Source organism: Bos grunniens, chromosome 16 (assembly GCF_055505025.1).
Source record: "Bos grunniens cultivar Pamir isolate PY7600 chromosome 16, Bosgru_T2T1.0, whole genome shotgun sequence".
In the NCBI taxonomy this organism is placed as follows: domain Eukaryota; kingdom Metazoa; phylum Chordata; class Mammalia; order Artiodactyla; family Bovidae; genus Bos; species Bos grunniens.
In genome coordinates, this window is record NC_141180.1 from 34,002,097 (window position 1) to 34,026,296 (window position 24,200).

A 24,200-nucleotide genomic window follows, 5' to 3' on the forward strand; every position below is an offset into this window, starting at 1 on the left:
GACAACACGTTGGCTAGCTTAAAAATAGAGGCTTAATTTTCTTTTCCTGGACCCGCCGGGCTGACTGGGTCGCGCCTGCTGCAAACCCAAAGCAGCCATTAGCAGCTCTCAGCTTGGTGCCACTGCCTCTGCTTGCACTGTGGGTGGCGATTTGCAATGCCCCCATTTCTATATTTAATCCTGGCTGACAGAGTGTGGGTGCCGGCCTCCTATATTAAGAAAACGATAGTAAGTTCATCTTATTTTAACTAGCCCACCCTTTGGAAATTATAAGGGGAGTTATTTTAAGAGCCAGCTGAGCGACAGCCTCCTGAGACTGTCTGGCTTCTCCCTGCCAGGTTTCTTTATTTTTTATTTATTTTTTAAATTAATCAATTTATTTTTTCGGCCACACTGCAATGTTTGCGGGATCTTAGTTCCTCGACCAGGGATTGAAGCGGTACCCCCGACAGTGGAAACACAGAGTGCTAACCACTGGACAACCAGGGAAGTCCTCCCCACACTCCCCGCCCCACCCTCCCCACTCCCAATTTCAAATGTACCTGCAGGTCTCTGACACCAAGGACAAAGGAGTATTAACGAAGGTAGCTAATAAAGATTGTACTGGGGGGTTAATGCACAGTGTAGTGAAGATGACTCGTTTCTAAGGACAAAATGTCAAAGGGGGCATCTGGCTCCCACTTACCCTGAGCATTGCAGACCTGGGGCCAGGGAGAAGGGCTGCCTGGCCACGAGGCCAGGTCTCACTGCTCACATTCTATATCAGGGAGCTGGAGAAGGTCAGTCAAGCGCTCACTGCTACTTGAGAATCAATGCCTTCCCTGTTCTAATCAACAGGAGAAGCAGGGCAGGCAGATTCCTGTTCCAAATGCCACGGAGAGCAGGGAACGGGGGCAGCGGTTATACACAAGCCCCCCTCTCCGCTGACCCCTCCCGGAGGGACGTGGCCACCTCGCTGAAGTTCACACAAGACCCAGAATCATTCCCATGGGTGTCAGTTTCCTTTCGGGTATCTGGGCTGTGCTCTCAGGATGAGGACCAACAGTGGAGAATTCACATTCCTGATGTGGAACAGGAAGGACATTGACAGGGGTATGCCCCCAACGGTCATGGCCAAAGAGAAAGCAAAAGCTGGTAACAGGTGACCAAAACCAAAAGTCCATTTGCAAAGGAGGACATGCTCAGGCCATACAGCTGTCCAGGTTTCTCAAGCTAGATGCTCTGCATCTTGGTAAGAGGGGGGACTGGAGCCATCCTGTGTCCAAGGTGTGGGAGCAACCTGCAGGCAGGTGTGGGCAGGAGGAAAGCTGTCATGGGTGGGCATCGCTGCATCCTCTGACCAGCGAGCAGGAGCCTCCTAGCCAGCCCAGGAGAAGCTGGTTCACAGCAGCTGGAGTGTCAGGGTTGTGACCAGACCCCAGCTCCCACCCTGTCATCCGATGAACTGGGAGCCTTAGCAGCAGAGGATGGTGTTTTCAGAAACAGAGATTCTTAGAAAGTGAGAACTGGAAGGCAGGAGGCTGTCACCAAGGCAATTGTCAGCCGCATAATGGAGTATCAGGGGCCCAAAGCGGCCTTTGCCCCCTTATCTCTTGACCCTAGGAGACCAGAAGTTCCTCAAAAAGAGAAAACATGCCTTCTCGCCTCCTTGCTTCCTCCCCGGCCATGGATCTGATGCCCTGTCCACCACGAGGGAGGAGCTCCAATGAAACGAGGTCACGGAACTGAGAGGAGCGTCCTGTACTCTTCAGTGAAACCCAGTCCTCCCCCCGGCGCACAGGACGCCTTTTCACAACCACCCAGAAACACTCAGTAGATGCTGTTTGTGCAGGTGCCTCCCCCACGGACCCCACGCCTCGTCCCCCAGGCTTCCTTCACCTGGGCCCCCCTCTGCTGTGCACCCCACCTCCCTAGGGCTGGCGTGGCGGGTCTACACGGCAGGAAAGTGAGCTTGGCAAGCAGGCAGGTTGCAGTATGGGCTCTTACACAGGGTGGACAGGAAAGGCCTATTCTCTTATTCCAGAGACCTGAACACAAAGACAGGCCTCCAGACAGCTGTCAATGGGGCCTGAGCAGGCCCAGCTCAATCTGCCTTCGGCTCTGAGTAGACCGGTCAGGGAACTCGAACCAGCTATGAGGCCATTTCCAAGGGAACATGCAGACCTGGAGGTGACAGTGGAAGCAGCAAGAACTCAGACTCTGATGTTTGAAGCTGGAGCCCAAAGGACTGGCTGACAGGTGAGACAGAGAGCTTTTGAGACAAGCTGAGTCACAGAGGCCATAGGAATCCTGGCTTCACAACCAGAAGGACGGTCTGGCCGCCACCACAGGGGTAAGGCCGGGAGGAACCCAGGACTCGTGTCTGACACTCTGTGCCAACCGTCCCAGGCTTCAAGTGGCAGCTGGAGTCAGGGGTGGGCTAGGGGCTGTACAGCTGGAGCCACCGGCCTAGGCTGGGATGGGGCCTGGGTCCCCGAAGCCAGCAGGAAAGGAAGACAGGCAGGAAGGCGGGACAGCACAGGGACTGCAAGCATGGCGGTGGCGGAGGAAGCAGGGGAGGGCGACCCTGGGCCTTGGGCAGGGGAAGCCAGATGAACCGTGAGGGCCAGACCAGCCCACCAGCTTTGGCAGGAGGCTCCAGGGAGGACAAGAGAGGGACTGGGCCAGAGGGATGGAGAGCAGACGGTCCAAGGCGCAGAGCAGGAAGTGCCAGCACCTGCTGAGTCAGGCAGATGGGGGCAGGTTCCCTGCAGGAGCCGGCCACAACAGGGGCAATGAAGCACAGGGCGGAGCCTGTCCTCCGAGTGGGCCCAACCCAGCAGTTCTGAGGATGTGGGAGCCACATGCTGGAGTTACCGTCCATGATTCTAACAGAGAAAAGCTGCTGATCGCTTAGGACACAGCCACCTGGCACTGTCAACTCAAATCGTCTTTCCAAAAGATGTCTTCCATTCACTCAGGATGTTCACTCAGTTCCTTCTCCAAAAGCACTGTGGGAGAGAGGCCAGGCAGGGTAGGAAGACGGGGTGCCAGGAGGCGAGTGCCTGAGAAAACCACAGTCAGCATGGGAGGCAGGAAGCAGGGAGCTGTCCCGCCAGGACGAGAAGGTTTGGGGGAGGACGGACACAGGTATGTGTATGGCTGGGCTGCTCTGCTGTTCACCTGAGACTGTCACAGCATTGTTAATTGGCTATATCCAATATAAACTGCATTAAAAAGAGAGGAGGCATGGAGGTCGTGGTGGGTGAAGCGGCAAGGGTGTGTCCGCCTGCTGGGGAGGAGCTCAGGACGCTCCAGGAAGACATGGGTGTGGCCCTGGGCAGGTGAATGGGGCCAGGTGGGAAGGCAGGCTGGACATCAAGGTAGGAGAACAATAGGCATGTCAAGGAGAAGGGAGTCAGAGGTGAGCGCATGGAGCCGAGAACCACAGGGCAGGAGGGCCCAGGCTGAGGGCCCCCCCTCCGGGGTCTTCCCTCTCTGATCTGCCCCCACGGCCAGACAGGCCTTAGAAAAGCCCAGCGGTCTTGGCTTCCTTTCACGTCAGGCCAGTTGTGGTGGCAACGCTCCTCTTGGGCTGGGAGACCATGTGGAAAACAGTCAACAAAGGGCCAGGCAAGGCAAGTCCCCAGGAGAGAAATCATGGCAAAGGACATTCAGGAACCAACACGGGAGAAGGAGTGAGACCTTTAAGATGAATAGGAGACAAAGGCACAAAACCACCCCCACTTTTCATCAAATGTGAAAAAGTCATGTGTCGTGATGGAGTTAAAAATCCATCGACATAAAGCACGCCGCAGAAAACAAACAGATCTGCAGACCAAAACAAGGAAAAGCAGTTTTTCTATTTCAGGCAAGCTTTTCTATAATTATTATTATTATTCATTTTGTACGCTGCTACCTTCCTGCATTTTTAATTATTTGAGTTATTTTTATCACTGAATCTCCTGGGCTCTCCAGGTATGTTACTGTGCCATCTGCAAAACCAGAGAGCATTGCTTCTTTTCTGCCAGTTCTTGTGACTTTGCTTTCTTTCCTGTTTTACCGTGGTGCCTAAAATCTCTGAAACAATGTTAACCGGACTGACTCCTGACCGACTCCTGACCTCAGGGGAAGATCCTCCAGGCTCCCCTCTGAATAAGATCTCCCATTAAGGCTTTTATCATGTTGGGGAAGTAAAATCAATTCCTACCCCAAGTGTTTTTATCAAGGATGGGGGTTTGGGGTGAGTTTATAAAAGGTCTTGAGTGTTACAAGAACCTAAACACCCCACGGACAGCTGCCAGGTCACCCCTTTCAGCCAACCATGGGGGATGGGAGGGAGGAGGGGGAACAGCCTCTCCTGGACCAAGATCCCAGAACTTCCAAGGGGAGGACTCAGAAGGCAGAAGCCCAAAGCCTGGCCGCCGCTGCTGCACAGAGGCCCTGAAAGTCAGCACCAGGAGAAGCAGTCAGGCTGCTTTCCCTCACAGCAAACAAGTATCCTCTGCACCCTCCAGTTCACTCCCCACATCTTTTCATTCCCTCAACTGGTTATCAGAGTCCCCGTCCCTACAGCCAGGGCCGACGGAAGTCCTGGGTCCCATCGGTGATCTCCAGCCCTCCCCACTACATCTCATGCTGATGGGAGTCCTCCCCACTACATCTCATGCCAGCTCGGCGCTGCCCAGGTCTGTGCTGTGTGTGTTTTCTAAGTGGCAGGGTAGGAGCCAGTCCTCAAGATGAAGACTACTCAATGTGTGCAAACCAAAGAAAATAGGGCAGGAGAGGAGTTTCTCTAAGACACATGCGCAGCATGGAATTCTTGAATAAAAGCAAAATTAGCAGCCATCTCACTTCACTGTTTTCTCCTGTGATTGGCATCCACCGAATTACATATAGTTTATGAAAGACTTTCATTCAAATGACTTAGACGCCGTCCTTGGTGACGGCATTCTCTCTATAGGAAAAGACAGTAAGATCACTGTGCTCAGTGTTTTCTGCATGATGTTTATTTTGTTCCTTCACTCCCAGTGAGTTACGAGGCATCAGAAGAGAAGACTAGGTTTGGTAAAATTATGAGGCATGATTTGTAAATCGTGAGCACAAAATCCCTACTAAAATAGGCACTAAATATTATAAAGCCATTGTAAACACTTCTTTAACATGTATTTTAAAAAATGACTGTTTTAAATGCAGCCACACAGGCTCCATAAATGAGAACAAAATGCCATACATTTCTAGAAGATTCCAAAAATTCCCTTGCTGCCTGCATTTCCTGAATACCTCAATCATGTGAGGAAAGATCAGACTGAAGATTATAAACTTACTGCCAAGGAGACAGTGATGGTAGAAATACCATATTCAGTAAATTTCCAAAATCTGGACAAAATAAGCAAAAATTCTAGCACAGAGTTTCGCAAACTTCAGGTAGAACAGAGCTCTATAAGGCTTCCCTGATGGTTCAGTGGTAAAGAATCTGCCTACAGTGCAGAAGATTGAAGAGATGTGGGTTCGATCCTTGGGTTGGGAAGATCCCCAGGAGAAGAGAATGGGTGCCCACTCCAGTATTCTTGCCTGGAGAATCCCATAGACAGAGGAGCCTGGCAGGCTACAGTCCATGGGGTTGCAAAAGAGCTGGACGCGACTGAGCACACTATACACAACGCGTCTCAGAGACAGCTCTCAGCAGTTCCAGAAGCCTGGCTGTTGGATACAGGGGCTAGTGAAGAACAAAGCTGCAGAGGCCACGGCAGCTCTCTAAGTAGAAAGACACCCTGACTGTCACAACATTCACGGCCTAGAATGTACCCTTTGCTGTGAAGTACAGCTTCCCTTAGGTAGGACCAAGTTCATCAGATCTAAGGGCATTGTGGCCAGCGCTTAGTTCAAAGAGGAAAATTATCATGAAATTGGGAAAAGAAATACACAAAAAGAGGATTAGTTTAAAAAAAAAGAAACAAACTTGAAAAACACATCTCAAATCAGGGCCCCTTCCCTGATTCTGACAGGCCCAGGGCCTATCACCCCAAGCTTTCCAACCCGAGCCTGACCTATGTCTCTTCTTTCCAGAGCAAGCTTCTGCAAAGCATCTCTCTGACTCTATGTGAAACCCCAGAGCCTACACAAAGAGTTAAGACTAAGCCCTGCTCCGGAGGCATCCCCTGGTAGAAGTATCAATGCAGTCCTGCATGGAGTGGCACTACTGGAATGGGGTTTTGAAGGATGAATAGGAGTTTTCACAGAGAAGAAAGGAAAGCTTGGCATTCAAGGCGATTGGAAATGAAGAATGCAAATGAATAGCATGTGCAAGTGCCCATCACGCCTGGGGGATGAGGGATTACTTGTATGCCAAAAGGAGTAGTGCCCAGACTCCCACCGCCCACACAACTTCTGCTAACTGCCACTCTGCTTCCCAACTTTTCCCCTTACGTTTTTTCTTTACATCGACCTTTTTTTTTTTTAAGTTTACTTTAATGTCATCTGAGAGAATTATCTCCGTTAGACTCTGGACTATGACGTACCATTTACATTTTCCTCATATCAGAGAAAATAGTCACACACCGTTAGAGCAGCGGGGCTGGAACTGAGTCCTCTCTTGTGCCACCCGTGGGCCCCAAGCTGGGAGTCCAAGGCCTGTGCTGTCCGAGGTGGAGTTTGATTAACGGAAGAAACACATGCAAACACCAGAGGCAAGACCCTTCTCTCTTGGTGGGTCACACTGTCTCTCTCTGCTGGCCTCACTGTTCCCCCAAAGGCCCTGCTCTGACCCACAGGCAGCCATTAGACGTCTCATGGCCATAAGCTCCCAGGGTTGCATGTGACCCTCCGTTAGGACAGTTACCCATTTGACTTCGATTTACCAGTGTGAAAAACACACGTTGACAGTATTTCGGTAATTTATTATGCAACTTCTTAAAAGTTGAAATTCATACTTCATTAAACACAAGAGCCTAAACTGGGTCAGATGGCAGCATGGCCTCCTGGGGGACTAACAAGGGACCAGTGAGTGGGAAGGGACAGCGAGGGTCATTTGTCCTCACCTCCGTGCACGAAGCCGTGCAGGGTGCAGTCGGAAGGCCCCACCAGGTGGATCAAGCTGGACTGGCTGTAGCTGACCGTGTTCGGCTCTGGAATCATGAAGGAGAGAGATTAGGTCACAAGACTGATCGGTTTCCACAGCTGAAGGGGCCCGCAGTGCGACACTGTCCTGATGTTCACATGGTCATTGCCACCACCCTGGGTGGGGTTTCTCTAAGGAACACTGGTCTCAAAACGCTCCAGTCCGTGGGGGTAAGGCTTGAGAATTAATTAGCCTCTTGGATAGTGGGTCGTGATGTCATTTCCTTGGGGACACCAGTGTCCCCAGTGAAGCCCTGCCCTGCTCCATGGGCAGCCACTGACCACCTCTGGGCTATAAGCCCCCAGGATGGGTGTGGCCATCTGTTAGGACACAGTCACCAATCCGACTTTCATGCCCCATTCTGTAAACATTTTAGCCATTTATTACACAGCTTCTCGAAAGCTGCAACTTCATTAAACACAACAATAGGTAGAGACTCTGAACCAGACAGAAACACCGCAGGTGTGGGACCCCAGACCCCACTCTGGACTCCAGCTGGCCCTCGGTGCCGACCCGGCCCAAGAGACGCAGCACCGGAAGGGGTGCTGGCTTTTCCTCCTGCATTCCCCGTGCATGTTCCCAGAGCACCAAGCCATCACCCCTCACCCATGTGCCATGGCTGCTGCTGAAAATCTCTAATAAGAGGCTGCACTTAAAAAAAAAGAAGATGCAATAAAGCCCCATCTCCAGAAAGTGACACCATCCCTCAAAACACTGACTCTTCTGACAGGTGTGAGTAATTCAACAAAGGGGCTTCCGGGAAGACCCCCTGCCGGGACGGCTTCCGCCTTCCCTGCCCGGACAGCTGGTGCTCAGAGAGGGTGGCCCCTTCCTGCCCCAGCAAGACGGAGCTGCCGAGGAAGCCAGCCTGCTGGGCCCCTGAATGGCTGAGACACCCTGCAGGTGAAGAAAGGTCCTTCCCATGTTTGGATGTAGACAGAAAAGCCTTTGCAGGAAGTAACGGTGCTCAGGACCCAGGTCGGGTCACCCAGCATCGACAGTTGCCTCTGAGACTCTGCGTGGTGCTCCTCCACGTGGGATCCCAGGAGGTGTGGTTGTCTGTGGGGGTGTTGAAACAGGAAGATCTGCGTTCCTGTGAGCCGGGGTTTTGAGGACTGACTTCCAAACTCAAGATATTTGCTATTTGTTCTCAAGCCTCCCAGCTTAGAGAGATTTAGACTCAAGTTTCGAGCTCATATGTGAAGTGCCATCTGCTCCAAGAGAGCCCTACGGGAGGGACTCGACCATGTTGACATGCTCTTGGCTGGGAGGGCCCTCGGCTGCGGCGGAGGCCTTGAAGCGGCTCCAGCTCGGGAGGTGGGGAGGGCGCGGGGCTCTCATTGTTATCCGCGGTCAGCTTCTGTCTCTGGGGGTTCTGGCGACTGGCCTGCTCTCCGGGCTCCCTGTGTGACCAGCAGAGGCAGCAGCCAGCTGCCATGGGAGGTCCTGGCACCAGCCTCGGGTGGACCCTCCACCAGGGACGTGTCTGAAGCCACAGCCTGTCGCAGTGTCAGAGCTGGTGGGGAATGCCCTGCCGAGAGGCCAGCTCTGAGGACTCTACCCTCCAGCCCACCCACCTGGATGTGGACCCCTCAGGAGCAGGGGCACAAGGACGCCATCTAAAACCAGACAACAGATGGCATGCGTAGCTCCATGGCTCAGGGAAAGTGCTCAAGGGCCCCCAGCATCCCTGGGAACTGTGGTCAGCGCAGACGACCCCCAGGAGGAGATGCTTCCTCTCCCAGCTGCCTCCCAGGCCCGGGCTCGTCCAGAACAGTCCAGATCATTGGGGAACCACACTGAGTCTCAAGGAAACATCGCTGGACACACTACACTGGATGAGAAGGGAGGCCCTGAGAAAGTGCCCAAGACGCTGCCCTGCCCCGTTCCTAACTTCATTCCAAGTGGAGAAGAGCACCCAAAACCCTCTTTCTGCTCAGGAGGAGATCATGGCCCCTGCTGGTCAGGTGCACCCATGGCCACGCCTACTGTGGCCTGGGGTGACTGGGTGGAGGGGCACAGCCTGAGGACCACAGAGGATACCAGCTAAGTCCCTCTGCCAACACAGCCATCAGAGAACCACTCCAGGGCAGCACTAGCAGCCCACAACACACCCGATCTTCAAGGACTGTCTCCCTTGGGCCTCTCTCTGCAAAGAACAAAAAGGCACCGAGAGCCACGCAGTACCCTGTGGTGCTTTCTCCGCTTTGTGTCCTGCTCATAAAAAAACATCAAAGCAGCTATTTTACAGCATGAATGGAAATGAAAGCCTCAAATTTGGCCCGCTCTCAGGAACTGCTCTGACCAGTTAAGAGGTCTGCGGGTGGACAATGACAAAAGATTTTTTTTTTAATTTCTAACAATGGAAATAGCACACAAAAATCTTTGTCATGTCAACTATCTACTTATTCAAATGACAAGCCATTTGAAATAACTATAACCACCGAGTCAAAGAGATGTCCCCCAGTTTTCTATAGTAATGTTTAAAATATCAATTAAGCCGTGTCTACTAATTCAGTGTTCTTGGAACCCGCATTGATGTGCTTTTAACAAGTGAAAACACCAAACTTCTGATGGGAAAGAAAAATGCACACACACCCTCAAGCGCTCCTTCCCTGGGCCATGAGCTGTAACTCTGGGGATTCAGGGGGCTCTGGAGGCTGGGACTGTGCCAGGGGGGTCCACAGTCACCTCCTGTCCCTGGTCATCCTCAGTGGCCCTTCCCCTGTTCTTTACACCCTGTCTCTTAGGGGAACCAGAGAGAAACCTGAGATGGGTCTTCAAAGCTCGAGGGCGAGGCACAGACATACAGGGGTCACCTGTGATTGTGACCAGTGCTGCCCTAACAAACAGACGTGGGGCTGGACACAATGGTGGTCGCTGTCCTTGAGGGTGGCGTGCACACACGGGACCAGGAGGGAGAACCAGGCAGGCCTGTCTCCTCGCCTGCTTCCCGCCTGGACCACACTTTCCAGCCCCCACAGGAGAGTGAGCAGAAGTGTCCCGACCCAGGGCCAACCCATCGAGCCCCTGACAGACAGCCTCCCTGCTCCTTCCCCTCCCAAGGCGCCAGGAGCTACCTGACACAGAGGTGGAGCTATGAGGCCAAGGTCCCCACCTCCTGGAGGAGATTCCCCGGATTAGGACTTTACAGGGAATAAACCTCTAGCATTACACACTAGTGAGTGTAAGCAGCTACCATGGCCTTGACTAATGCGCCTCATCTTTGAACCTGCAATTTCAGAATGATGTCTGGAAACTGATTGAGGTCCCCAGGGCAGCCAGAGATCAGCACAGACCCCCCCGCCCCCCTCCTTCATGCCCACAGTAGGAACCTGAGGCACAGACAGGCTAAGTCCCCACAGAGCAGAGCTGGGGTCCAAGCCCAGAGGTTCCTTATTCTGCTCCCTCCTCCTCCCCAGGACAAGTGGTGCTGGGAGGTGGGGTGACAGGGCCTGGCCAGACCCCAGGAAGAAGGCTCTCCCATCCAGGGCCAGCCCCCAGTGGGCAAGCACCAAGCCCTCTTGTGGGTGGCTCAGAATGGACTGGCCAGCAGGAGTGGTCAGGTACTGGCTGACCTCAGGGAGGCAGGGTCCAGGCCCAGCCCAAGAATGAGGGGATGGTCTGATTCATCAAGACCCCAGCTGTTGAACTTCCCTGGTGGTTCGGTGGATAAGAATCCACCTGCTAATGCAGGGGACATGGGTTCGATCCCTGGTCCAGGAAGATTCTACATGCCACGGAACAACTAAGCCCAAGAGCCACAACTACTGAGCCTGCGCGTGGCAACTACTGAGCCTAGGCACCCTAGAGTCCGTGCTTCACAAGAGAAGCCATGCAGTGAGGAGCCCAAGCACCACAAGGAAGAGTAGCCCCTGCTCACCTCAGCTAGAGAAAGCCCATGCACAGCAACAAAGACCCAGCACAACCAAAAAACAAACAAATAAAAAAAGACCCTGGCTGCCCTAGCAATGGGCACACTGGGGAGTGTGGGATCAGACTTCAAGGTGATACTGCTTCAAACCCAAAGGCCAGGGAAGAGGCAGAGCTAATTCCGTCATAAACCCGAGAGCCCCCAGAATGGACGGTGGGTTACAGGACTAGACAGTCCCTACACAGTTAAGGCTGGACAACTAACGGTCATGAACTGAAGAGTTCAAGGTAACTGTATTTTGTCTTGTCAGATGGAGAAAACACAGTAAGAAAAACTGGCCTTCTAAAAAACTCCCAGACTCTCTGAAAAGACACCTGAAAGATGAACTTGGCCCTCGCAGGGGTTGCTAGGCAACAGCCACAGAGATGAAATCTGATTCTGACTGCAAAAGTAACGGAGAGCTGCAGATCCAGAGGGACTTGCGTGTGGTGGGGTGGCAAGTCCAGGGTCAAGCCTGCCTCCCCAAGGCAGGGCGGGGGTCCTCCCACAGGGAGGGGCACAAGTGTTAGGAGACCCCAGTGCCAAGCGCACACGGCAGTGCTCAAAAACCCTGCAGAGATATGTGACTTCTTTAAGAAGTGGTTAAAAGTCAGTCCCTATTGCTGAGAAAGATGCATTTTTATTAGGGCCAGAAAAGGAAAAACTAAAGAGCTTATAAAAATCTATCACAAAAGCTTGAGATTCAGAATGCCATCTTACAGTAATATCACTGGAGAGTATGAGATCCTAAAAAATACTATGTATCAGATTTACAATCAGAGAATGGCAAACAGAAAATAATCTCATGAGCGAAGGAGTTTAAACTGATTGAAAACCCTGAGTAATTTTAGTTTCCCAGACAGTCAGTCAAAGGAGTAAGCCAGGATTAACCCCATGGCCCTCAAAGCCCGAGACTGCCTTCAGCCCCAACTTCTGTCCCAGCACTGGCCAGCAATCGCCCCAGGAGGGGTGGATTCAGCCCTCAGAGGCCAGCCAGCTCCTCTTCCCAGCCCCTCTCTTTGCTGCTTTCGGGCTGACGCTGCTGCTCCCTTTCTGTCTCTGAGAAGGACACTGGTCAATGGATTTGGGGCACCTCAAGATCCTTAACTTGATTCCATCTGCAGAGGCCCCCCTCCGCGAATCAGGGTGCAGTCACAGGGCCCAGGGACTTGGTGTGATCTGTATTCTGGGTGGAGGGAGTTGCCATTCAACCTGCTCCAGCCTCTCTCCCAGGAACTCCCCCAACACCAAGTCTGTGTCTTTCTTTAGACATCGCATCTCCCCCATGTCCCTCTGTGCCTCTCATGACCTGTCTGCTCACCCACCCTCCTGAAAGCAGAGCCTGGGACTGAGGTCGCTGACCGCCTGTGGCACGTGCCCAGAGCCTGGACACACTGGAGTCATCACGAGAGCCTCAATCTCTCCAGCCCAGGCCCTGGAGCTCACTGCACTCATTAGTGGGAGAGGGGTAGAGCCCAGGGCTCAGGAGCAGCAGCATCGAGTGAGGAAGGGGTGACCTGGGGCCGGTCCTCAGACAGCAGGCAAGGGCCAGATCAGGAGCCACACCAGCCGCACGCAGGGCCCGTGAGGTGCTGCTCTGGGATCCAGCATGGGACACAGACGCTCACCCCGGGAGCCTGGCCAACACGGAGACAGGACACACAGCCCATGCTCCAGCAGGAAGATGCGGTCAGGTGTGCGCAGAGGAGGGTGACGTGCGACACCAGGCCAAGGCCCCGAGGCCCAGCCCTGAATCTGTTCCATCAGGGACTCGGGGGACAGCCTCCCTTACCTATCGGGACTGTGGACGGAGGTTTTGTTACGGCCGCAGCCCTCCAGGCACGAAGAGGAAGACTGGAGGAAGCAGCCGGGAGGAGCCGAGCCTGGCAGAGTTCTCTGCGCCCCAAGCAGTCTGGGTGCTCAGAGTCCGTCTACTGAACCCACGTCTGGGCAGTGGGCCCGGGAAGAACAATGTGGGAAATGCTGCTGCCATCCTGTGGTTTCTTCCTTGGCTGTGTTGGGTCTTCCTTGCTTTCTGTGTCTGCTTTTCTCCAGTTGTGGTGTGCACGCTTCTCATTACAGTGGCTTCTCTTGCAGAGCACAGGCTGTAGGTGCACGGGCTCAGTAATTGCAGTGCATAGACTCTAGGGTGCTCAGGGGGTTTCAGTAGTTGTGACTCCTGGGCTTTAGAGCACAGGCTCAAGTTATGGCTCACAGGCTTTTAGTTGCTCCGGGGTATGTGGGATCTTCTCAGATCAGGAATTGAACTTGTATCCCCTGCACTGGCAGGTGGATTCCTATTCACTGTGTCACCAAGGAAGTTCTGACTTTTTTATGAGCTGGAAATCCCATCAAAAACGCACTCCAGGTAAACTAGAGGGACAAACTCTTCGTGGCTAGGTGTGCATCCCTCTGCTCAGGCAGCGGGGCCCCTCCCCTTGGGGGGCCTCCCAGTCAGCACTCCATGGCAGCAAATACACCAAGGCCTTCAGGGTTGTCCCCTAGCCCCATGGTCAGCTATGCCACTTGGACAGGGCTTGCAAGATGCAGGGTCAAAGGGACGGTGCCCCACAAGACAACACCTGGGGACGCACTGGCCCCAGCAAGACAATGCTCATGAGCAGGCCTCGCCGCCCTGGCCCCCAGACTGCAGCCCAGCTCCTACCTGGGTTCAGGACGGGCTGGATAATGTCCCCGTTGCGCCACTTGGTCTCCATGCGCTCCAGCTTCTGGGCCTCGTAGCGCTTGCGGCCCTCCTCCTCCTGCTCCTGCCGGGAGTACTGCGGGGCAGGGCAGGGTGGGAGAACGGGAGAAGGTCAGGCCTGGTCCCTAAGTCGCCTCCCGTGTGCCCCGCCTTCCTGCAACTGGAACTATCTCTTCTTTCTCGGACAATACACACTCAATATAAATAATGAAGACACAGAGGAGGGGGAAATACCACGGAGACCTCCCTGAGCAAGAGAGTCTGGGTCAGATGTTTGAGTGACGTCCTCCCTGGAACTGCTTTTCTGCCCATGTGTATAAAAGGTTCTGCCGTGCTGTACATGAAGCTCAAAAGTCATAGCTTTCCCTCCTCTCATGTATCATCCTGCCATAATTTATGTGATGGATCCATAATATCTGGACACTTAGTCTGCTCCCAGTTTTTCACCATTAAAACATCACACTGATAATCTCAGCCACTTTCCATGTTATATATAGCTGCCCCAGTCCTTCCTAAACACAGAACTAGAGAGTTGGGGAGCCCCAGAAAGGCTGCCCCCAAGACCAGGAGAGGAGCGGGCAGGTCCCCGTGTGCCCTAGACACTGGGCAGCCTCACTCCGTTGACTCCCAGCCATTCGAGCAGGCTGCTGGTGTATAAGGAACACCCACCAAAGCTCCCCTGATGGATCATGGGTATTCTGATCCAAGAAGGTAAATATAAACGTGAAAATAAACATGGCATAATGGAGAATGTTGCGTCCTCTGGTGCCCATTGCGCTAGGGCCCAGTGCAGGCAACACCCTCTGTCCCGGGATCCACTGGGGAGGTCTGGGGTCCTCAGGGCCTCCCTGCTGACCCCTGCCTGGCCACTCTCCTGACGGGCTCTGACCTCTGCCCTTACATCCATTTCACTTGCATCTCCTGCTCAGCCGGTGGAGAAGCAGCTGGGCTCCGGGCCCTGCGTGCTCCTCTCTGACCCTGCAATTTCAGACCTTCTTTCAAAAGCTGGTTTTAAATATCTTGCTTTTCTTGCAAGTGGCTCAGCTGCAAAACCACCCAAGTCTGAACACATTCAATGGCTTCATTACCATCATCTTGGGCTTGAGAGTCCGTCTCTGAAGGAGGCTTTGAATGGAGTCGGGTGGTATGTCCCAAAGAAACAAAGCATGGTGGGTGTGGAGAGCGCCATGGAGCCCCTAGCCTCTCCCTCCATAAACAGATGATCCCTCACGTCCCACCACACAGAGCAAGGCCTCCAAGAGCAGAGACTGTGCTGTGCCTTTCTAGGAAAGCTGAGGGACGACTTACGTGTCCTCAAGAAATGCCTTTAAAGAGATTTTTTAAAAAAGAGCCAACCTCCCCAGGCTAATAAATCCTCATGTCCAGCAGGATCATGAGACCTCTGCACTCACGTGGGGCTGACAGGGGCCCCGGCTCTGACACCAGCCACTAGGACCAAGAAAACGTAGCCTCTTCACAAACCAACGCCTCCTGCTGACTTAAAATCTGGGGACACGTCATGAGAGCATGCTCTCGATGGGCTGACACCCATTCATCCCCAAGGGCTCATCAGACTCAGCTGACTCGAAGCAGAAGACTGCCCAAACATCCCAGGCAACAGTCTGAGTAAGCCTTTTGACTCAAGCTCACATTGACACACCAGTAAAAACCAGAGTCCACTCTCCAGTGCTCCCCCAGCCTCTCGGGGGCCACAGCTGTCCCCAAGCCACCAGAGGTCTCTTGATTCATCACAGGGTCACCAAGGTCCCTGGTCCCTGGGGGACGAGGTGGAGCATAGTGACGAAGTCCTCGCTGAGTGACACCACAGGGGACAGCTGGGCTTCCCCAGGAAGAGGCACTCATGTGGTCGATCCACACACACACGTGTACGTGTGACAGCAGTGTGTGTGCATGTGTGCGATGTATGCTCTGTGAGACATCTATGTATATGTATGTGTGGGATGTATGTATGATCAACGTAACATACCTGCATGTGTGAGACACGTAAGATACACACACAGAGGCAGAGTGACGTATGTACTCACTAAATAACCACTATCAGTGTGGGGTCGGCTAGAGGAGGCTAGCAGGACCTAGGAAGCCTGACGGCCAAGCTCCCAGCACCTGAGTGTCCATGCTCCTGGGAGTCAGAGCCAGGCTCTCCAGGACTCAGATGGGCTGTGCCCCGGAAAACAGCAGACCTATATGTGAGTCAAGCGAAGGCTTGTACATGGGCCTAGCACATGTTGGGGGGAAGAAAACGTAAATAAATATTAGCAATGGCTGCAGCTGTAAGCCACATAGCTTCTCCCATCTGGAGCTCTCTCTGTACCCAGTGGAACACTTCCCACATCCCCTGCAACATGGGCAGGGTTGATATTTATGTCTCATCAAACCCGGCTAAACAAAGGGAATGGGAGAGAAACAGGGGGCCCACGCCAGGATGTGGGAGGGAAAGCGGGGGACGAGAGGGGTGACATGCAGAGCCGCCCTGTCCCCGTGGGGAGGGGGACAGGAGCCAGCAGAGCCCGATGTTGCTTGCCCCTCCCCTGCTGGCTAAAAACCCACCAGCTCTCAGCACCCAGGCCCACCCCACTCCCTGCCTCCAGGAGCCAGAAGGAAGCAAAAGCTGATGTGCCTGGCCCAGGAATCTTCCTTCAGCAGCAACCCCTGAAGACGTATCACGTGGCTACTGAAGCCAGAGATAAGGCCTGCTGGAGACTTCTAAAACTGTGTAGCATCTGAAAATTAAAAGTTAAATAATAGTGTTTGAGTGTTTACATGAGATGTGGCTAATTTAACATCAAGCACTTAGTGGGAAAGATGAAACCGAGGATAAGCACACTTGTACTTTCTAAAGAGACAGTCACTGAGCCTCAGACTCACACCTGCTTCTTGGGTCTTAAAACCCCTCAGTCAGTGCTGCTTGAAAATGACAAAATGGTCAGCAGCAAAGAGAGCAGCTCCAGGAAGAACGTGGTGGGCAGGGGTCGGAGCGGGGTGTAGGTGGTGCAGACAGGGAGGGAGGAAGAGACGGAGAGAGGGAGAGTGGGCTGGACTGAAGGCCAGTGTTCTGGCTTCAACAGCAGCCTGTCAGAATTCCTGTCCACCTGGGACTCAGCATGTGACCTATCTGGGAACTAGGGTCTGTGCAGGAATAATTAGTTAAGACACGTGCACTCGTGTGCACACACACACACACAAACGGAAAGGCAGCCAGGTGACCGCATAGGCAGAGCCTGGAGGGATGTGATCACAGGTCAAAGAACGTCTGGAATGCCTGAACTAGACGACATGGGAAGGATCACCCCTGGCTCAGAGCCTCCGGCAGGAGCGCAGCCCAGCTGGCACTGTGATTCTGCACTTCTGGCCTCAGAACTGGGAGAACGAACTGCAGTTCAAGCCCCTAGGCTGTGTCACAGGGGCTCCCGGGAAACTCAAACAGATGGGACATGTGGGAATCTGGCCCGGAGAACCTGCCCTCTCCTCACATGTGGAGGGACAGGCAGCCCGGAGCTGCAGACACCACCACCACCCTGCCCTCACGGTACCAAACCCAGGACTACCAACCAGATGCAGACCAAGGTCTGATCACCCTTCCCGGTCCATGTGGAGAGAACGCCTGACACCAGGAATGCTGTTTAAAAGTCTAGACTTAAGGTCAGCTGGAGCGCAGAAGCTGAGTGGCCCTCCCCCAACTCCCCAGGGCCTTGACTGGGCAGGCAGCGTGCTGGTCAGACATGAGCTATGGGCTGGGAGCCCATCCCCCCCGGCAAGATGACAGGGAGCAAGCCCCCACTGCCCTAGGCCTACGGGCAGTCGGGGTACACGACAGAGAGTGGGAAGGGCCTGTGGTAGGGGGGCAAGGAGGAGACTAGGGAGTGCTCCTCCGTGAGTGCGATACAGTCCCTAACTGCCTGGGTCCCCACTTTACTGTTTCTTAGAAGTTTCTTCTCTGGACATCTCGGCCACAGAAAAATGCTCCCTGTAGGGGCAGACACGGCTAAGCCAAGCCCAGGCCTCTCTGAGAACTGCTCCTTGCAGGGGTGAGAGCAGAGCACCTGGCCTCCAGGGAGAGCAGGTCACAGATGTCCTTGGAACATCCAGAGGTAGGGGAACCACAGGAGGAGAGGTGGGACGCTGTGAGGGGAGGAGTTAAACCCCTCTATCAGCCTAATCTCCCCCTCGGAACGCCTGCCTGCCGAGCCTGCCTGCAGTGGGGCATGAAGAAGACGAAGTCTCTTCATGCACAGACGTATCTGTCCAGAGAAAAACCCAAACGAGAGAAACCAAGGAAGGAAGTGGACATGGCGGGAGAGAGAGTGGGGCTGAAACAGAGATGTCTCAGCCTGTCTCCCCAGGACTGTGGTCTCCCCTAGACTGGCCACCTGCACAGTCCTGTTGCCCATCTTGCCTCTGACCAGGGCCCTCCAAGGAGGTCTGGTATCTGCAGGGCCCAGGCCAGCCGCTCTGGCCTTCTCTGCATGAAGGGTTGTCCCTCCCCCTATGCCTCTAAATCTCCTAAGACTTGGTCCTCCCTGCCCCCTGCCTGAGAAAAGTGGGCAGGGTCTCCTTACCACAACCGGAGGCACCTCCAGGACCTTGTCCACATTCTTCAGCGACAGGGGCACGTACCACAGGGTGGCCTTATTGGTCAGCTTTTTGGTACCTTCAAAGAAGAAAGACATGTGAGGAATGTCCTGGGAGCCGGCAGGGTGGCAGGCAAGGCCAATGCCACCTCTGGCCCCCACCCCCAGGCCTCCTTCAGCCTCGAGGTGCAAGTGTGGGCACAGACTAGGGGGAAGCGTGGGCCCCAGCTGGGGAACCCCCGCCCCAGCATGTGGCCCCACAATGAGGCTGCTGGGAAGACTTCAGATCTTCTGGTCTAAGCTGGGGGGCCTGCCAGCTTTCTAGGACTTTCTAACTCAGAAGGCCCACATCTGGAGGGCGCCAACTCCAGGCAGGCCTCCAAGGAGCCTCCAGAGGGAGGGAGAGGGAAGGGCTAGGCTGGGGTGGGGCGGGCAGATTGGCCTCAGCCTCCTCCCAGGGAAAAGCAGGACAAAGCCAGGCTGGGCCCCATCTCCATGGAGAGATCCCAGCTGACAGATCTCATGGAAGAAGGCCCCGCTGAGGAACTGGACATCACGACACACAGAACAGGAACATCCTCTGAAGGACCCATCCACTGGTGCAAAGGCCACTGAGAAAAGCTCTGGGTGGGCAGGAAGCAGCTCACGGATGTGAGGCTGAGGGTTGTGGAGGCGGGGCCAAGGGCACAGCCAGAGTACAGCCCACCCCCCACCAGGTCCCCCTTCCGGGTGGGGGGGCGCCACACCAGGCACAGTTGGGGGGACTCAGCCTCACTCCAGATGCTCCCACGTCGGGGCTGAGAGAGCACTGTGAGCTGCTGGCTTCAGCTCTGGGGTGAACAGCAAGAAACAGAACCCTCTCTGGGCACCAAGCCTGGCCTCAGGGCAGAGTGGGGCTCCCAGGGCGGGAGGGCTGTCCGGGCTGAACATCACGGGCCGAAAGAGCCCAGAGATCCCTGGGTCCACACCTCTCACTTGTGCAGGAGGACACTGAAGCCCAGAGAAGTCAAGGGGCTTGCCTAGGTTCATACAGAAGCTCAATGCCTCCCAGACCCCATAATTTCAGAAAAGTATTAATGTTTGTGAGGATGCCTGTTAAAAGTTGCCTCTTTGATGTGGAAGATTGCATGTAGCAGAGAACAGGAGAACTTCAGGACAGAGAGTAAGTAGAATAGAGGAAGCAGCCTGGGGGCCTGGCCCTAAATGCCTCCTACCAGTTCCTCTGACCTGCCCCCTCAAGGCGATCCTGGGGCCTCCGTTTTTTCCCTTAAACTAGACCAAAGGTCCAGGCCGAGCCCCAGCAGGTCAGTAAGAAAGAGGGCGAGGCCCACCAGGACGTTTCCACAGCACCACCAGGATCACAGGCAAACAACATGGAAAAATATCTTCACTGCTCTGTGATGGAGAGTGATTCTGACAACCTGCTCTGGGGAGTAAAGATTTCCTGTCCGATTCAGCTAGAGCCAGCCTGATGGCCCGTTTCCACGGAAACGCGGAGTGGCCCTCCTCCAAACCCAAATGAACATCATGGAGCAAATGAGGCAAAACACTCGAACTGTGCTTTCTCTATCATTCAATAAAACCACCAAAAGACAACGGCAGCACTGAAAACATCTATTCTGAAATTCTGAGGCTCCCAGCCATTTTCTGGAGCGTTTCGCAGCAATCACATCCCAGTGAGCTTAATATTTTGACAGTTGCTGGAGATGAATGAGCAAAGGTTTGCTGGTTGTCTGCCTGGGCGCATGCTCGCCAGGCTGCCTCTTGAAGGCGGCACGGCCCCGAGTGAGGGGGACGCGCAGAACGGGGGCCCTGCCTCCAGGGGCTGTGAAATACAGAGACGGCACACGAGCAGCCTCCTGGCTCAGCCTCATCGCCTGTTTGTCTGCGCAGCCTGGTCTCCCCACCTGGCCGTGTTCGAAGCCCCTCTGGGCAGCCCTGTTCTGGACCAGGCAGCCACACGGCCTGCCCTCACATCCCAGTGGACACGCAGGCAGAGATGCATCAAGGTAGGAAGATCTTGAGACACAGGGTCCCAGGATAAGAGAGACTCACACAGACCCAAACATGGAAAGACGGACAGAGGATGACAGAGATATTGACATAGTGCCAAGACCCAGAGGGGGACCTGGATGTGAGATCAAGGTGGGAGGAGGGTGCCCGGACCTGCAGCAGGGGCTCGTGGGCAAGGCGACCAAGCCCTGGAGAAAAGACGCAGCCCCAGGGCTCCAAGCGTTCACATCCACCCCATGATCCGGCCTCGGGTTTCTCCCGCGGCCTCGGCCCTCCCCCGTGTCAAAAAGCTGGGCAGTGCTGGCCAGCCCGTCCTCCACTGGGCCTCTGTCCCCGTCACATGCCCGCAGCCTGCCCGCTGTTCCGGGAGGGAGTGCAGAGCACAGCCACTTCTATCCTCGGGGCAGCTTAGACTGTGTGCCCACCCTTCAGGGCCAGGGCAGCTGGGGATTCTGTGTGTGTTGGGGGCGGGGGGGGGGGGGCGGGGGGAGGCCGGGGGGCACGTGGAGAGCATCCTGATCACGAAGCAGGGGGTTTCGTGTCGCTAGCACGGGGCACTGGGTGAGCACTGCCCACTCCTGCCCACAGAGGGAGGGTCCTGCAAAGAAAGAAGAAAGCGCTGTCGTTCTAGACAGCGCCCCCTGCTGGCTTCCTCTCAGCACAGGAGCGACTCCTCCACTCCTTCCTTCCTTCCTTCCTTCATCAGTGACTGAGTCCCTGTCCATCATGAGCCAACGGAAGCTGCAGGGGCAGGGGACATGCCCACTCCCCTCAGACATCAGCAGTCCAGCGCCAGCCTCCTCAGCCTCCCTCTGCAGACACCCAGGCTGGTCACCAGGCAGTCGGCAGCATCCCCCTGATTGTGACAACCAAGTGTGTCCCCTTGAGAACCACCTCTGGTGGGAGGAGCCAAGATCCCAGGATCCCTGCCACTTGGCAGAGGTGAGCTCCAGTCTGAAAGCCCAAGAGGCCCCCTGTCCCCTGCCTCTCGTCCCCACTCAGTGTGATGCCATTCTGTTCACGGGCTTCCTCCCTGCCCAAAGCCTCTGATGTGCAGAAAGGGGGCCTGGATGACAGGAATCTGTAAAGCAGGCCCCTACCCTGTTTTGAGACACCAGAAAATTGCAATGAAAAAACCAGCACTGCTGAAAACACTATCGACTAAGTGTGAATTTCAAGAGAAGCAGAGAGTGCAGCCAGCCATTTCCTCCCTTGGGTCCTGAGCGGGGAGACTCTACTCCCATCTCGGGCCAGGAGAGCAGGACTGGGTCACTGTGGTGGGGGTGGGCATGGAGGAGGCAGGTGGTGGGGAGATGGGAGGGGCCTTCTCCGGGATGGTGGGCTGCTAGCCCATGTGGGAAGTCAGGACCAGAGGACCCCTTTCTGTGCCACAGCCTGAGACCAGCATCCAAGGTCTCTTGACGCTGGAGCTGCCCTGAACACAGAGCTCAGGCCACAGATCAGGACATGGGGCACAAGCCAGCTGACCACCCCCCCCGCCCCAGGTACTGCCTCAGCTGCACCATTCACTATGCTGGGCCTGCTGCAGTCATGGGAATGTTCTAGATGGGTAACTGAGCACCTGGCCTGTGTGGGGGAGAAGCCTGGAGCCCCATGAAGATCTCTGAGCACAGCACTCCGCAGGCAGCCACGGCTGAGGGTGGGGTGTTGGAGGAGGGGCAAGGACCCAGGCAGCTCCCTCTCCTAGAGCCAGCAGGGCCTCTCCTCTGGGTGGGACACCGGGTGGGCTGGGATGAAGAGCAGGGCAGCGAGGGCACCAAGGAGGCTGCCTGCCTCATGAGCATCTTGGTTATAAAAAGCAGTGACTGAATGGGAGCCACACTCCCCTGCAGCGCCCAGTGGGGGTAGGAAAAAGGGTTTCCATGGTTACCACTCTGAGGAAGAGAATATTCAGATCAAACCCGAGTCAAAGGTTCACCCAGTGAGCACCAGCCTGGCTTGCAGGGGCCCCTGGGGAGCAGAGCAAGGGCCAGGCCAGCGTCCTCCAAGGAGCAGTGAGGGGCTGGGGACAGGAGGGTGGCCACTGGGTGCACATTAGCAGGGCTGGAAGGTGGCTGGTGCCCTCCTAGCCCGCTGCCACCCCTCTGCCCAGACCAGTTGGCTGCCAGCCCCTACCCCAGGAAGGCAGAGGGGAGGGGGGCCGCACACCCGGCTCATTGCCTAACTACCCCCATGCCCCCATTTCCCATCTGCAGAGCGAGGACGCAGAGGTTGCTGCCCACAGGTGGAGGTGGGAATGCAGGGAGGTCATCGCAGTGTCAGGATGAGCCAGGAGCCATGGCTGCTGCGCCTGCCCCACGGCCCCCGTTGCTGCACGCGGACGTCACCTGTGAGGATGTTCTCGGACATCACGTGCACCTGGACCTCGACCGAGTGCTTGGAGGTGTAGGTGATCTCCGCGCTGACGTGCGCCACCTCGCCGATGCACATGGGCGACAGGAAGTCCGTGCGCTCCACCCGGGCCAGTGCAGCCACGCAGCGCTCCTGCAAAGACCAGAGGTGGGTCAGTCGTCCCAAGGCCCCACCCTGGACGTGGTCGCCTAAAACGACCCTGGGTATTTTTCCCCACGGTTACAGTAAAGCAAGTCATGGGACTTCCCTGGCAGTCCAGGGGTTAGGACTTCACACTTCCACTGCAGGAGGCGTGGGTTCAATCCCCTGGCCAGGGAACTAAGACCTCACATGCTGTGTGGCATGACCAAAGAAACAAAAGGTTTTTTAAATAAAGAATAAACTAGAGCAAGTTACTGTCAGCATACCCTCCTAAATTCAAAACCAGGAGGTGAAGCACTGCCTGCGGGCAACAGGGCAAAGCTGTTGATACAGGTGATCCTGGGTGATGGGATGCCAAGCAACTTCTCTTTCCTGACTTTTCTACAAAGGATACATAGTACTCGCATAACGGAAAGTGAAAAAAGGCGTACATACTCGTTATGGAAAACTTGGGAAGTACAGAAAAGTAGACAGAGCAGGGAAAATTCACCCCTCCCATCGAGAGACAACCACGCCTTCTACTTTGGGATCTTTCTTTCCCGGCTTTTTGTCCCAAGAATACAGGCTTTACTGGTTCACTTGTCTGCCTGGCTCCTCGTTTTGCAGTTTGAGGCATATAGTTGACACTCGTAGTCATGCATAATTGTCACTTATACTCACCTATGGTTGTCATATATAATCTCACCTAGCTGTGTATATGCTAAATATCCACTTTCACGATCTGCTTTTTTCACTCAACAGGAAGAAAAATAACCTGCCCATGTTATGACAAGCTCTTAGCAATCACATCTCTTTTTAAAAAATGTTCTTTATCCTTTAAATACACAACCCATTTTCATGACTCAAAACTCAAAAGGAACAAGAAGGCTTACGTCCCCGGCCATGAGGGGAACCCTTGGGAGCTCACGCTTCATGAAAATGAGGGACTCACCTCCTCCTTCATTTTCTTAACACTTTCTACAGCTGCCATTTCGCAATACTCCACTGCAAGGATATTTTTTTAATGGCCAAACAGAGTATCCTCCTATTAGATTTGGGTCAACCTCAATTGCTTCTTATTCTGAATAACCCTGTGAGGAGCTTTCTTTTATTTAAATCATTTTTGGTGATGATTTTCTGGGCAGAAGCAAACACACACCTCACCAAGTGTTCCCACAGTGCTTCTCAATAGGGCCGAGTGCTCGCCAGGCCCCAGCACTGAGAATCAGGTGTTTTTTGTTTTTTTGGCCTCACCGTGCAGTGTACAATTTCTGGGATCTTAGTTCCTCAAGGCTCTTGGCAATGAAAACAAGGAGTCTTAGGACTTCCCTGGTGGTCTTATGGCTAAGACTCCAAGCTCCCAACACAGAGGGCCTGAGTTTGATCCCT

The 24,200-nt window shown here is 54.6% G+C and overlaps 1 protein-coding gene across 12 annotated transcripts in view; it reads right to left on the reverse strand.

Moving 5' to 3' along the window:
• Positions 1-24,200, reverse strand: part of ACOT7 (acyl-CoA thioesterase 7) — a 108,152-nt gene that overhangs the window by 26,621 nt on the left and 57,331 nt on the right. For 10 of the 12 annotated variants that reach the window (XR_015143327.1, XR_015143328.1, XR_015143329.1 and 7 more), the window contains exons 3-6: positions 22,667-22,823; positions 18,294-18,385; positions 13,678-13,792; positions 7,020-7,106 (exon numbers count right to left, since the gene is read on the reverse strand). Coding sequence is in view for 9 of the 12 variants with exons in the window: in XM_086344212.1 (XP_086200338.1) it covers positions 7,020-7,106; positions 13,678-13,792; positions 18,294-18,385; positions 22,667-22,823 (451 nt within the window). In the remaining 3 variants the exon portion in view is untranslated. The remainder of the gene's footprint in view (positions 1-7,019; positions 7,107-13,677; positions 13,793-18,293; positions 18,386-22,666; positions 22,824-24,200) is intronic. The other 2 variants (XM_086344214.1, XM_086344219.1) reach the window with 1 other exon arrangement.